General features: G+C 40.8%; 1 protein-coding gene across 2 annotated transcripts in view; it reads left to right on the top strand.

The window, feature by feature from the left end:
• The window catches only part of APLF (aprataxin and PNKP like factor), a 314,793-nt gene that overhangs the window by 24,575 nt on the left and 277,096 nt on the right, over nucleotides 1–13,122 (top strand). For both annotated transcript variants that reach the window (XM_089688811.1, XM_089688261.1), the window contains exon 2: nucleotides 113–184. In XM_089688811.1, the coding sequence (XP_089544937.1) occupies nucleotides 113–184 (72 nt within the window). The remainder of the gene's footprint in view (nucleotides 1–112; nucleotides 185–13,122) is intronic.

The raw sequence follows: 13,122 nt of genomic DNA, 5'->3' as shown, positions 1-13,122 counted from the left end.
AGTGAAAGTTCAGTTGTATGTGGTCAATATTTTATCTTTTTCACAATTACTTATTGTGATGACAACCTCCTAACAACATATCTCACCATATTTTTTTTTTTTTTCACCTTAGATTGCAGATAAGAGAGTGTCAAGAAACCATGCTGTACTAGAGGTGGTGGATGACAAGCTTCGCATTAAACCGGTAATTACTGATGCAATTAAGTAGTATGGGCAGTATAATAGAACTATCATAGTCAAAATGTAGTGCAGCACAACTTGAAATACAATCAAAGTAGTGAATCCATATACTATCATAATTTGCAAAAATAAATGAAAATATATATTTGTGAAATAAGTTGAAGTCCACACGTGGTCATATAATCAAGTCCAAAGTGAAATATGCATGCATCATTGTGCTCCAAAGTGTTATGTCCTTCAAAATAAAAACTGTACCATTTCTGCCTCCACCAACAGTGAATGATGGCCGCTCACCTCCAAAGTATGACCCCTGAATCTACAGTAAGGTCATAAAATCCTCCCATTGTTGTCCTCAAACTGTCCTCTCTCCTCACCACCGAGTATGGAAATATATTCATATAAAGGCAAAAGAAAACCACTAGTGTTCTTCTTTTAAAATGTTAATGCTGCCCATATACGAATAAAACACACCTATAGGATACAGCACTGTAACAGTGCTAAACAAGAACGCATTATCACAGACCAGCTCAATGTCGCTGGCAAGATGGCCAATGGATGATGACACAACTTAGACTTCACTCCCCTGTAAGCGTTACGTTCTAAGGTGGGACTTTGTTCAGTAGGCATGAAGCCATCTTGTATACCCACTGTTAAATAGTGCTTACCACCAAAACTAAAGTAAATAACGCTAACAGATGCAAGAGAATGCCGGGTGGACCGGAAGAAGGCTGAAGCAATGTATACACCCTGGAAGCTGCTATTCTACATAGACTTCCTTACTGGAGGCGAATTACATGACCGCAAAACCGAACAAAAATATATAAAAATAAATTTTAAAAATTACACCTCTCGTGGTCATGTTTTAAAGAACCCAGAACTTGAGGGAGTCTATGCCACATTTTCACAGATCTTACTGTGAAGAAGCCTTTCCATATTTGGAGATTATAGCTCTTTTCCTCCAGATTTAAAGAGTGAACACTTGTCCTCTTAAAGTGAATAACTCTAAACCAAGTTCACTATATGGACCACTGATGTATTTATACATGTTGATCATATCCCCCCTTAATCTCCTCTTCTCAAGAGAATAAATTCAGTTCAGCTAATCTTTCCCCATAACTGAGCTCCTCCATGCCTCTGTGAAGGTCAAATATTTCCTGAGAAAAACAAGATATAATTCACTTGGATACATTATACACAGCACATAGTGCAATGATCTTTACTAGTGCAATGATACAGCTTTACTAGCAAATGCCAAAGCTGCAAAACTGGGCTCAGGGTTTAAGATTTGCCATACCTTCCATTATGAAGGTAAGGTGTGACTTGTGGAGATTTCATAGGGGAAGGGGAGGGGGTGTGGTAGTGTATGGTGGTAGAAGAGAGGAGAAATTAGAGGGGTTCAAGGTATAGGGACTGTAACTTGTGCCACTTATAGGTATCTAGAGTTTATTTAGCCTTCAGATCCCAACTCTGCTGCCCACCATGACAAATTTCACCTAGATTTATATACGTGTGCTGTGGTGCTGTCACCTTCCCTTTTCTGGACACCATCTGAATATAAATCTTATTCAACGTGGTCTATGCTCGTGGTAGTAATGGTTATGATAGCACCCAACTCAATGTTTTACTGAGTTATGATACAGGATACAGCATTGGACTTGCCTTTAAGGTTACGTACACCATGGTGCAGAGATTAAAGTTTTTCTGCATGAGTTCTACAAAGGCACAACAAAATCAATTGTTCTCTATGTACCCTGTTCAGACCACAAAACTAGTATCACGTGCAGGAATCTGTAACATATCAAACTAAATGAAGCATGCATAAAAACTGATTTAAACTGATGTCTCTGCAGGTGAAATCTGCGCATCAGTTTATATCAGTTTTTCTGCACATATGTTGTGAACGGGGCCTAAAGTGTATCAAAAGCTAAAACTTTTTTTTTTTTTTTTGTAGTTTTGGTTAGAGGAAATTTTGAAACTTGTATTGCTGTCTTGGTCTCCATTGGGAACAGGGCCGTGCCAGGGGTGGATGCCACTTGAGGCAGCCATTTTTTTCTACCTGGTGTGAAAAGATGGGCACTTTGTGCAGTAGTTCTGCTTGTATGTGTGTGTGCATTCAGACACACACACGTGCGCAGTTAGCTCAATGATGCTGAGCCTGTTAAAAGTGCAGGCTCAACGCAGATGCGCAGAGTTTCTGGCCTGGCCGCTGGCATGTAGTGACCAGCAGCAACAGTGAAGTTAAGCCCATACTTTTAACAGGCTCTTTCTCAGTGAAGATGTTTGACTGCTGCGCCTGCCTGTGTGACAAGTGCAGCGGCCGGGCAAGGAACTAAGTAATTCTGAACCTGTGGTTTTATCTGGGTTACTGAGCTGTACTGAGGATGGAGTGTCCGGTATGGGCACTCCATTCTCAGTGTGGCTCTTCACCCTTCATGAATGCTGCCTCAGTTGGCCTCATGGGTAGCATGGCCCTGACTGAAAACATTCACCCTCTACTGTATATTAGTGCAGGTACTATTGTGAGGACAGAAAGTGATAGATAAATCTTGCAGTGGGGACATCTGTTCCTATATGAAAGGGAAAGTACCTGTTTTTTTAAGGGATTTACATTCCTTTCCTGTTTCTTTGGGACATGTAGTGAAACGCAATCTCCACAATGACAACAGTGGCCCACTCTATCAAAGTTCCAACACAATGGGCTTAATTTGCTACAGGTGTAGAGGCTATTCATTTGGCAGAGTGAATAATTGATTGCAAATATGGGGAACCTGCAGTCACCTTAATTACCCAAGGAAGGAAATCACAGCTTGCTTTGCTTGCACATGATTGATTGAAGTGAACATACCTTTATCTTATTTACTAAGCTTAGAAAATACTCACTTTGCTAAGTGAACAATCTTTATCCCTTTAGTATATCAACCCCAGTGACTGAAAATGAAGCATATAAATTCACTGTTTGCTATACAAAGACTTTGATGGTCATCTATGCAAAGTGCATGGAGTTACCACATGGTATTATCCATAAGTCTATTCTCATTTTTGATAGGGTTTTTTTGACTAAAGCCATTATTGCAGATCTGCCAAACAATGGCACTTTTTTTTCTGGGCTGCAAAGTAAGGTAAAGGCCCTTAAATCTGTATTTTTCTAAAACCAGGATTTCCAAACTGCGGCCCTTTGCATGCCTTTATCTGGCCCTTGGAGCTCTGTTCCTGTCGCTGATATGAGGCTCTGTTACTCCCACTGATATGAGGCACTATTCTCTCCTCTAAGAGGTGGCAACAGGATACAGAATGGGAAGAAAGTGTTTACTTGGCCTCCAAATTCTCAATCCAATTGAGCATCTGTGGGATGTGCTGGAAAAAAGTCTTCTCCATGGATGCCCCACCTCGCAATTTACAGAACTTAAAAAGATCTGCTACTGATGGCAGATGCCATAGTATACCTTCAGAGGTCTAATGGTGTCCATACATTGACTGGTAAAGGCTGTTTTGGAAGAATAAGAGGGAACTACTCAATATCAGGGGTGGTTATGGCTGATTGGTGTGTGTGAGTATAATTTAAAAAAAATAATTAAATACACACACACAAAATGTTGGCACCCCTGCATTTCTGTCAGATAATGTACCACTTCGCCCAGAAAATTGTTGCAATTACAAATGTTTAGGCATTATCATGTCTATTTCTTTTATTTGTATTTGTTTGATACAAGAAAGTGTAGAAACAAAAAGCCAAATCTGGCACATTCTACGCAACACCCCAAAAATGGATTGGTCGAAATATATTGGCATCTTCTCAAAATTGTAAGAAATAATTGCATTCCAAGTTTGTGATGCTCCTGTAATTTGTAATTAAACTCACCTGTAATAGTTAACAGATCTTAATATTCCTGTGCCCACTGTGTGCAACATTGTCAAAGCGTTTACAGCCCATGGCACTATAGCAAATCTCCCTGGATGTGGATGAAAGAGAAAAACTTGATCAAAGATTGCAAAAACGGATTGTTCAAATGGTGGATGAAGAACCTCATCAACTTCTAGACAAATTCAAGCTGACCTTCACGCACAGGGTACAACTATGTTAGCTCGCACTATACTTTGCCTTCTGAATGAAAAGGGAAGCATGGTAGGAGACCCAGGAGGACCCCACTGCTGATGCAAACATAAAAAAAACCAGATTGGATTTTGACAAAACTTACCTGAGGAAGCCAAAATCCTTTTGGGAGAATGTGCTGTGGATGGACGAAACAAAATTGCAGGTTTTTGGTAAAGTCCATCATTCTACTGGTTTCAGAAAAAGCAACGAGGCCTTTAAAGAAAAGAATACAGTCCCTACAGTCCAACATGGTGGAGGTTCACTGATATTTTGGGGTTGCTTTGCTGTTTCAGGCACTGAATATCTTGACCGTGTGCATGGTATTATGAAATCTGAAGACTACCAAAGAATTCCAAAGAATTCTGGGGTGCAATGTAGGACCTAGCGTCAGAAAGTTGCTTATCCATCAAAGGTCATGGGTCTTAAAGCAGGACAATGCTGTAAGACCCATAGTCTCTTGCCTTGCAATAATCCTGTTGTTGAGCTCTACAGGCAGTTCCTTTTTGATCTCAAGGCTTTTTTTCTGGTACAGTATGCATTGTCAGATGTGAGTCATTTTGTATACTGCTGTGAGCCTTTCCAAATCATGTCCAGTCATTTTAAATTTACTACAGGTGGACTCTAATCAGGCTAGGTTCACACTTGTGGACTGGTTGCCTGTGCAGGAATCGCATCTGTTCCGGTAGCCGAATCGCACTGTTCTTGCAAGACGTGCAGGGCTGCCATTCATTCTGAATGTGCAATTGCGGGTGCGGGAACAGCATTGTCTTTTTGGTGGTTTCCCTGCTGCTGCCTTTCCAAAATGGTACGTGCTCCTTTTTTGTGTGGAAAAGCAGGCACAGCAGCCCATTCAAATGAATGTGCTGCCATGTCTGAGAAAACATGGGCTGCATGGCCAGCAATAGTGTGAACCAAGCCTCAAGCTGTAGAGTTATCTCAGCAATGATCAAGTGAAACGGAAGGCATCTGAGCTAGATTTGTTGTTGCAAAGGGTCTAAATATGCCAATGTGATATTTCAGGTTTTTTTATTTTTAATAAATTAACAGACATTTCTAAAATTCTGGTTTTGCTTTGTCATCATAGGTTACTGAGTGTAGATTAATGAAAACAAAATTAATTTAAACTGTAGTCTCAGGCTGCAAAATAACAAAATTGAGAAAAGTGAAGGGGGTCTGAATACTTTCTGGATGCACTAAATACACTCACCAGCCACTTTATTATGTACACCTGTTCAATTGCTTGGTAACACAAATTGCTAGTCAGCCAATCACATGGCAGCAACTCAATGCATTTAGGCATCTAGACGTGGTAAGATGACTTACTGAACTTCAAACTGAGCATCAGAATGGGGAAGAAAGGGGATTTAAGTGACTTTGAACGTGGCATGGTTGCTGGTGCCGGACGGGCTGGTCTGAGTATTTTAAAAATTGCTGATCTACTGGGATTTTCACGAACAACCATCTCTAGGATTTACAGAGAATGCTCCGAAAAAGAGAAAATATCCAGTGAGCGGCAGTCGTGTGGATGAAAATACCTTATTTATGTATTTATTACAGGTACTTGTATAGCTCTGACAATTTACGCAGCGCTTTACATATAATTGTGCATTCACATCAGTCCCTAACCCTCAAGGGGTGTACAATCTTAGATCCTTAACTCGCATTCATACATACAGGATCCAATTCTGTCTTTGGAGTGTGGGAGGAAACCGGAGTACCCGGAGGAAACCCACTCAGGCACAGGGAGAACATGCAAACTCCAGGCAGGTGGTGCCATGGTTGGGATTTGAACCAACAACGATCGTACTGCCAGGCGGAAGTGATAACCATGTAGCCACTGTGCTGCCCACATTGATGTCAGAGGAGAATGGGTAGGCTGGTTCGGGATGATAGAACTCAACAGTAACTTATATCAATATGGACCAAACTCTCTGAGGAATGTTTCCACCTTGTTGAATCTATGCCATGAAGAATTAAGGCAGTTCTGAAGGCAAAATGGGTCCAACCCGGTACTAGCAAGGTGTGCCTAATAAAGTGGCCGGTGAGTATACATATATAATATCATTACAATCAGATGTTGGTTCTGTCTATCCTCTTAAATCTTTATATACGTGTGTGTGTGCTTTACTGTCATTTTCATTTAGGGTTAATATTTATGTTTACTGGGTGTGCATTGTGAAAGGCAATGTGAAGTATATGTGGATACATAAAACATGCTGTAATGTATTTCCACATTTATCTGTGGCTTAACACTGATGGCAGCAGACAGAACTCTGTAAAGAGATAAAAGCTATTCTAGACACTTAAATACAAAGTCATAGTCTGTAATGTATGGCAGATGTACTTTTACATTCATATTCATGTAATAATGGTTCGTTGACATGTCAGTTTTATTTTTTCATTTTATTTAAGCTCACCAGGGAATCTACAGTTGTGACCAAAATTATTCAACCCCCAATGCTGTAAAGGGGTTTAGGGACTATAGTGTACATTTGGAATTGTATTCAGAATCAAATCCTACAAGGACGTTGTAACTACCCAAATGCAACTAAAATGACATCAATTGTTTATGTAATACAGTAGTAAATGGTTCTTATGTGGTTTCTTCATTGCCACAATTATTCAACCCCTTAAAGACTACCACTCTGAAGAACAGAGGTTCATACAGGTGCTTTCCATCAGGTATTGAAAACACCTGTGGATGTCACCGAGCAGCAATCAAGCATAATAAGCACCAATTAGGCAGCTTTAAAATGACTGTGATACTCAGCTCCTTCTAGACATTTACTGGTGTGGTTACAAACATGGTGAAGGCAAGAGAATGGTCCAGGAAGACAAGAGAAGAGGTGATTTCTCTTCACAGGAAGGGCAATGGCTATAAGAAGATTGCAAAGATGTTAAACATACCAAGAGACACCTTAGGAAGCATCATTCGCAAATTCAAGGCAAAGGGCACTGTTGAAACGCTACCTGGTCGTGGCAGAAAGAAGATGCTGACTTCGACTGCTGTGCGCTACCTGAAGCGTAGAGTGGAGAGAAGTCCCCGTGTGACTGCTGAGGAACTGAGAAAAGATTTGTCAGATGTGGGTACAGAAGTTTCAGCCCAGACAATAAGACGCACACTGCGTAATGAAGGCCTCCGTGCCAGAACTCCCAGGCGTACCCCCTTGCTGTCTCCAAAGAATAAGAAGAGTCGACTGCAGTATGCCAAAAGCCATGTGGACAAACCACAAAAGTTGTGGGATAGTGTTCTGTGGACTGATGAAACAAAATTAGAACTGTTTGGGCCCATGGATCAACGCTATGTTTGGAGGAGGAAGAACAAGGCCTATGATGAAAAGAACACCTTGCCTACTGTGAAGCATGGTGGAGGGTCAATCATGCTTTGGGGCTGTTTTGCTTCTGCAGGTACAGGGAAGCTTCAGCGTGTGCAAGGTACCATGAATTCTCTTCAGTACCAGGAGATATTGGATGGAAACGTGATGCAGTCCGTCACACACCTGAGGCTTGGGAGACGTTGGACCTTTCAACAGGACAATGATCCCAAGCATACCTCCAAGTCCACTAGAGCATGGTTGCAGAGGAAAGGCTGGAACATTTTGGAGTGGCCATCGCAGTCACCAGACTTAAATCCGATTGAGAACCTCTGGTGGGACTTAAAGAAAGCAGTTGCAGTGCGCAAGCCTAAGAATGTGACTGAACTGGAGGCCTTTGCCCATGAAGAATGGGCGAAGATACCCGTAGATCGCTGCAAGACACTTGTGTCAAGCTATGCTTCACGTTTAAAAGCTGTTATAACTGTAAAAGGATGCTGTACTAAGTACTAAGATTGAATGTCACTTGGGGGTTGAATAAAACTGATAATGCTGTGAGCACAGAAAAGACATTTGTGGTTATTTCATTATAACTGTTATGTTATATTTGTCTGACCTACAAGTGCCTCTTTAATGTAAATGTAAGCAAGATGACTGAATGATCAAAAGCAATGTCAAACTGGCCAAAACACTCAATTTCAGTGGGGGTTGAATAATTTTGGTCACAACTGTAGTTCTCAGACTGGTGATTTTTCCAAATAGCTCATGTCCGTCAAGCTCTTGGTAACTAAGCACGTTCAGGAAGACATTATTAGTAAAGCGTGCTTAAAGCTCCATATGTGTCTGCATCATATATACTGATTTAGTATGCTGATTAATTCTTTGTTTTATATTTCACAGCCTTAGTCAATGATGTCAGAAAAGAAAGGTGCAGAAAGTACTATGTGAGCATTAAATGATTGGATTTAAAGCGTAAGTTCACCTTTTGTAACATGTCACATGTTACATCCATGTTCAGGGTATAACATGTTATGAAAGTACCAGCTCCCGTGCCCCCACGACCTTCCGTTTTGACAGCTAGTGGCTATGCGGGTTTCCACCTGCCCGGCCACGTCACTCATTCACAGTATTCTGTGAATGGGAAAACTACAACTTCCAACAGCTTTTGCGGCTGTCGGCTTGCAGTTCTCAGTGAATTATCATGGTGCTGTGGAGCGTTGCGGTAATTCATTGATTCTTCCTGTCAGAGTTTATCTGCTTGCCCATACGAGGTACAAGCACACAGATACACTGACAGGTCTGCAGGAGTCCTGCATGGCAGCAGCGTTCTACTCACTACTGGTGCCATGTTTTCCATGCTCCCAAAACAAAAATAGTAAATGCACATTTTTGTTTACCTGCAAAAAATGTGCATTTATCATTTTATGTTAAAAGGTGAACTTATCCTTTAAAGTGAACTTTTGCTTTGTCCATGGAAAGGCTTATACTGGGAGAGGGAGAAACAGAAAAAGGAGCCAGTTAGTTGTGCTGTAATGCATGCTTGTGTGCTAAAAAGGAACATGGTGATTGGTGACAGAGTGATAAGCTAATCATCCTGCTGTTTCTCCTTTTACTGTCCAGTCACAGGCTGTTTAGCATAGACAAATAAAAATGGGAAAAATTGTGAATGGTTATATTTGTAGATTTGCTAAAGGCTCCTAAATGACACTCAAAACAACCCCCATTTACTGTGTGATGAACATGTCTCATCAGTGGGCAGGACTGGGTTTGGCCAGGTGCAGATTGACAAGCTATTGGCTTGTGGATTTGCTGTCACAATGTTGTTAGCCATGCCGCCTGGAACATCTCATCCTCCTCTAGTACAAGCAGGCACAGCCTTTACAACAGTGGCAACTCCATTCTGTATTTGGGACCAGTGCAGCATCTCTGCCACACCATCACAGGAAGGTGCATGAGGTGGATCTCATTGGCAGGAGCAACAGGTATTTGTAGAACTCAACTAAAAAAAAAAAGATGCACTTAGGCCTCAGGCACACTAAACACTTGCCCATCCCTTCTGAATGCCTCTTCTGAAAGCAGCATAAAAACTCTCTGTTTTGCAAACGCGTACCAATTGTTTTGTGTCATTATATTGACCAGAATATTTGTTGTTTTTTCTGGCTGAAGGAATGAATGCATGCTCAAGTGCTAAACGCACCTAGTGTTTAAACATGTTGGGTGTTTTTTTGCCAAACGCTCCTTCCCTTGAATGTGCAGGTGTTTTTTTGGTTTTTTTTCTGTCTCTAAATTCTCCTGCCTCTAAATGCCTATTTGTGCATGGACACACAGGCTAACATGGTGGGGTATTAGAAGAGCAAAAGAGAAAAAAGTCAATTGTCAGTAAAAGCAGCATTTTTGTTGCTCCATGTGCATGAGGCCTTTGTTTTTGTGATAGGAGGCCACATTTTTTTTTTTCCCTTGAAGATGTTGAAAGTGCTGCAATGCACTTATTAAGCCAATATTATATGTGTGTGTGTGTGTGTACACTATATTGGGACGCCTGCTTTACATGCACTTGAACTTTAATGGTGTCTTAATCTGTAGGGTTCAATATTGAGTTGGCCCACCCTTTGCAGCTATAACAGCTTCAACTCTTCTGGGAAGGCTGCCCACAAGGTTTAGGAGGGTGTATATGAGAATGTCTGACCATTCTTCCAGAAGTGCATTTGTGAGGTCAGGCACTGATGTCGCAGTCTCTGCTCTAATTCATCCCAAAGGTGTTCTTTCGGGTTGAGGTCAGAACTCATCCATGTCTTTATGGACCTTGCTTTGTGCACTGGTCATGTTGGAACAGGGAGGGGCCATCCCCAAACTGTTCCCGCAAAGTTGGGAGCATGAAATTGTCAAAATGTCTTGGTATGCTGAGACCTTAAGAGTTCCCTTCACTGGAACTAAGGGGCCAAGTCCAACCCCTGAAAAACAGCCCCATGACATAATCCCCCCCCCCCCCCACTAAACTTTATACTTGGCACAATGCAGTCAGGCAAGTACCGTTCTTGATGCTCTTAACATTGCCAGACATAAAAGCGTGATTTGTCACTCCAGAGAACAGGTCTCCACTTCTCTAGAGTCCAGTGGTGGCGTGCTTTATACCAATGCATCCGACGCTTTGCATTGCATTTGGTGATGTAAGGCTTGGATGCAGCTGCTCAGCCATGGAAACCCATTCCATGAAGCTCTCTACACACATTTGTGCGAATCTGAAGTCCATGCGAAGTTTGGAGGTCTTTAGCTATTGACTCTGCAGACAGTTGGCGACTTCTGCGTACTGTGCGCTTCAGCATGTGCTGACCCCGCTCTGTCATTTTACGTGGCCTACCACTTTGTGGCTGAGTTGCTGTTCCCAGTTGCTTCCACTTTGTTATAACACCACTAACAGATGACTGTGGAATATTTTGTAGCAAGGAAATTTCACAGATGGACAGGTGGCAACCTATCACTGTACCACGCTTGAATTCCCTGAGCTCCTGAGAGCGATCCATTCGTTCACAAATATTTGTAGTCTGCATGCCTAGGTACTTGATTTTATACGCCTGTGGCCGTGAAGGTGATTGGAACACCTGAATCCAATGACTTGGAGGGGCATCCCAATACTTTTGGCAATAGTGTGTGTGTGTTATATTTATTTTTTTATTATCATGGTTACTATTTTTTTTCTAGCAACAACTGAGTTGTTTTAAATGCTCATTTTTCTCAATCAGAATGAAGCCAATATCAATATATTCACATAACGCTGCAAGTAAAGTAGCATTCTGTTTCTTGTAATTGTGATTGCTTTGTCTTTATTAGTCCTGTTTCATTTAATATGCTGAAGCACCATCCGCACATTATAACTGTTTTCATTTAGCTTCAATTGACTCATATTTTTGTCGTAAAGACACCCCTGAAAATGAAAACATAATTGTGACAAACAGCAGAGGCCTGAAGAGTGAAGTACTCGTAATAGCTTATTTGAGCTTGTTAATTGAAGAGACTAATTTTTATTTGTGTTGGTAAGGCCCCGCAATAATGACTAATGGTGAAATTCAGCTGTGCCTGTATGTTATAAATGTAGCAGCAGGTGGCACCATTTATACAATGGAAGACATTGACTTCAGAACTGCATCGTATGCCTTATAGAATTCACGTTTCATTTATTTCACTGTTCAACAAATTTTTATTTTTTGCCAGTTTTGGAAAAAAAAGGATCCATTTCTTAATGAATTTCACATTCTGAGTTCAAATATAACAATGAAATTTGTCAATTGGCTCTAGTTTTTCTGTAAACGGAAAGTTTTCTACTATAGGCGTAATGACTACATAATGCACAATAATTATATAGATAGATGTCTTTCCACAAATATAAAGCAAGTGATATTGACTACATAACAAAGCCTAAATGGCATAATATATTGTATAGGATTACCAAGAAAAATTATAGCCATAAGCTAAGTTGAATCATTTTAATACTTAGGATTCTCACTAGTTTTGTCTTCAGTTTGTGTCGGTTTTGCTTCTCTTGGCTTTTCTCTTGTATTCGAGGAAAGGGCTATCTCTTACAACTGCACGTGACTACACGCTTCAGGTTCTTCCTCACTTGACTCAACCACGAAGGATTCTGGTGCTTTAGGAATTGGTAGCCCCTCTCCATGAGGAACTGGACGTATTGCCGATGGAATATTTGGATAGTGCACAGATAACTTTTTCTTCTTATTTAGCCCTTTTACAATTGGAGGCGCCATACAAAAGTAACAATTACTAACATGATCTGTTGGCTCTCTCCAAATCATTGGCACAGCGAAAGGCATAGATGCCTTTTTTCCATTCAACCATTGCTCCAGTGCTGTCCCACAAGAATTGCAGCATATATGTGGTGCCCAGCTCTTGTCCTGGTCTCCTATCATGCAGCCAAAATACAAGTTGTAGGCTTTCTTAATCATTCCTGTTATCCTCCTTTTGTGAGATAAAAGTTATTTCACCGCAGGTATAGCAGAAATTATCTGCTTTATTCACACAAGTTCGAGGCATTACTGAGTAGCCTATATAAGCATAAAACGAAATGTAAAGACGCTGTCGAACTACAATCAGCTACAGATACTGCAGCTTTTATGCAGTGAGGTGATGCAATTAAAGGCTAATATTGCATCATCTCAGTATACATGCAATTTTCTATTGGTCACCAGTATCAATTGCGCAATATGCAGCTGAAGTTGCATCATAATTTTGAATGGCTTACGTCATTAGATGGGTGAATATATCATGGAAACTAGAGCCAATCAACATTTTTTAGGGTCATTTTCGTTTTCAGCACCCCAAAATTATGTAAGATTAGCTAATTTTATGCCCAAAACTTTTTACCTGTTGAACAGTGTTTCCCCTATTATGAACGATAAGTGCTTTACATAATACATTGAAGAACTTTCATAAATCCTTTTTCCTGAAGGAACATAAAGTCCAAAGCTGTTATACATGATGAAGTCACACAGCCACCTTTTAGGACTGACTTGACTAGATGCC

Source organism: Staurois parvus, unplaced genomic scaffold (assembly GCF_062004578.1).
Source record: "Staurois parvus isolate SC_StPar_1 unplaced genomic scaffold, SC_StPar_1.0 ptg000001l, whole genome shotgun sequence".
In the NCBI taxonomy this organism is placed as follows: domain Eukaryota; kingdom Metazoa; phylum Chordata; class Amphibia; order Anura; family Ranidae; genus Staurois; species Staurois parvus.
Note: the sequence above shows the minus strand (reverse complement) of the source record. Positions and strands in the feature narration are given on the sequence as shown.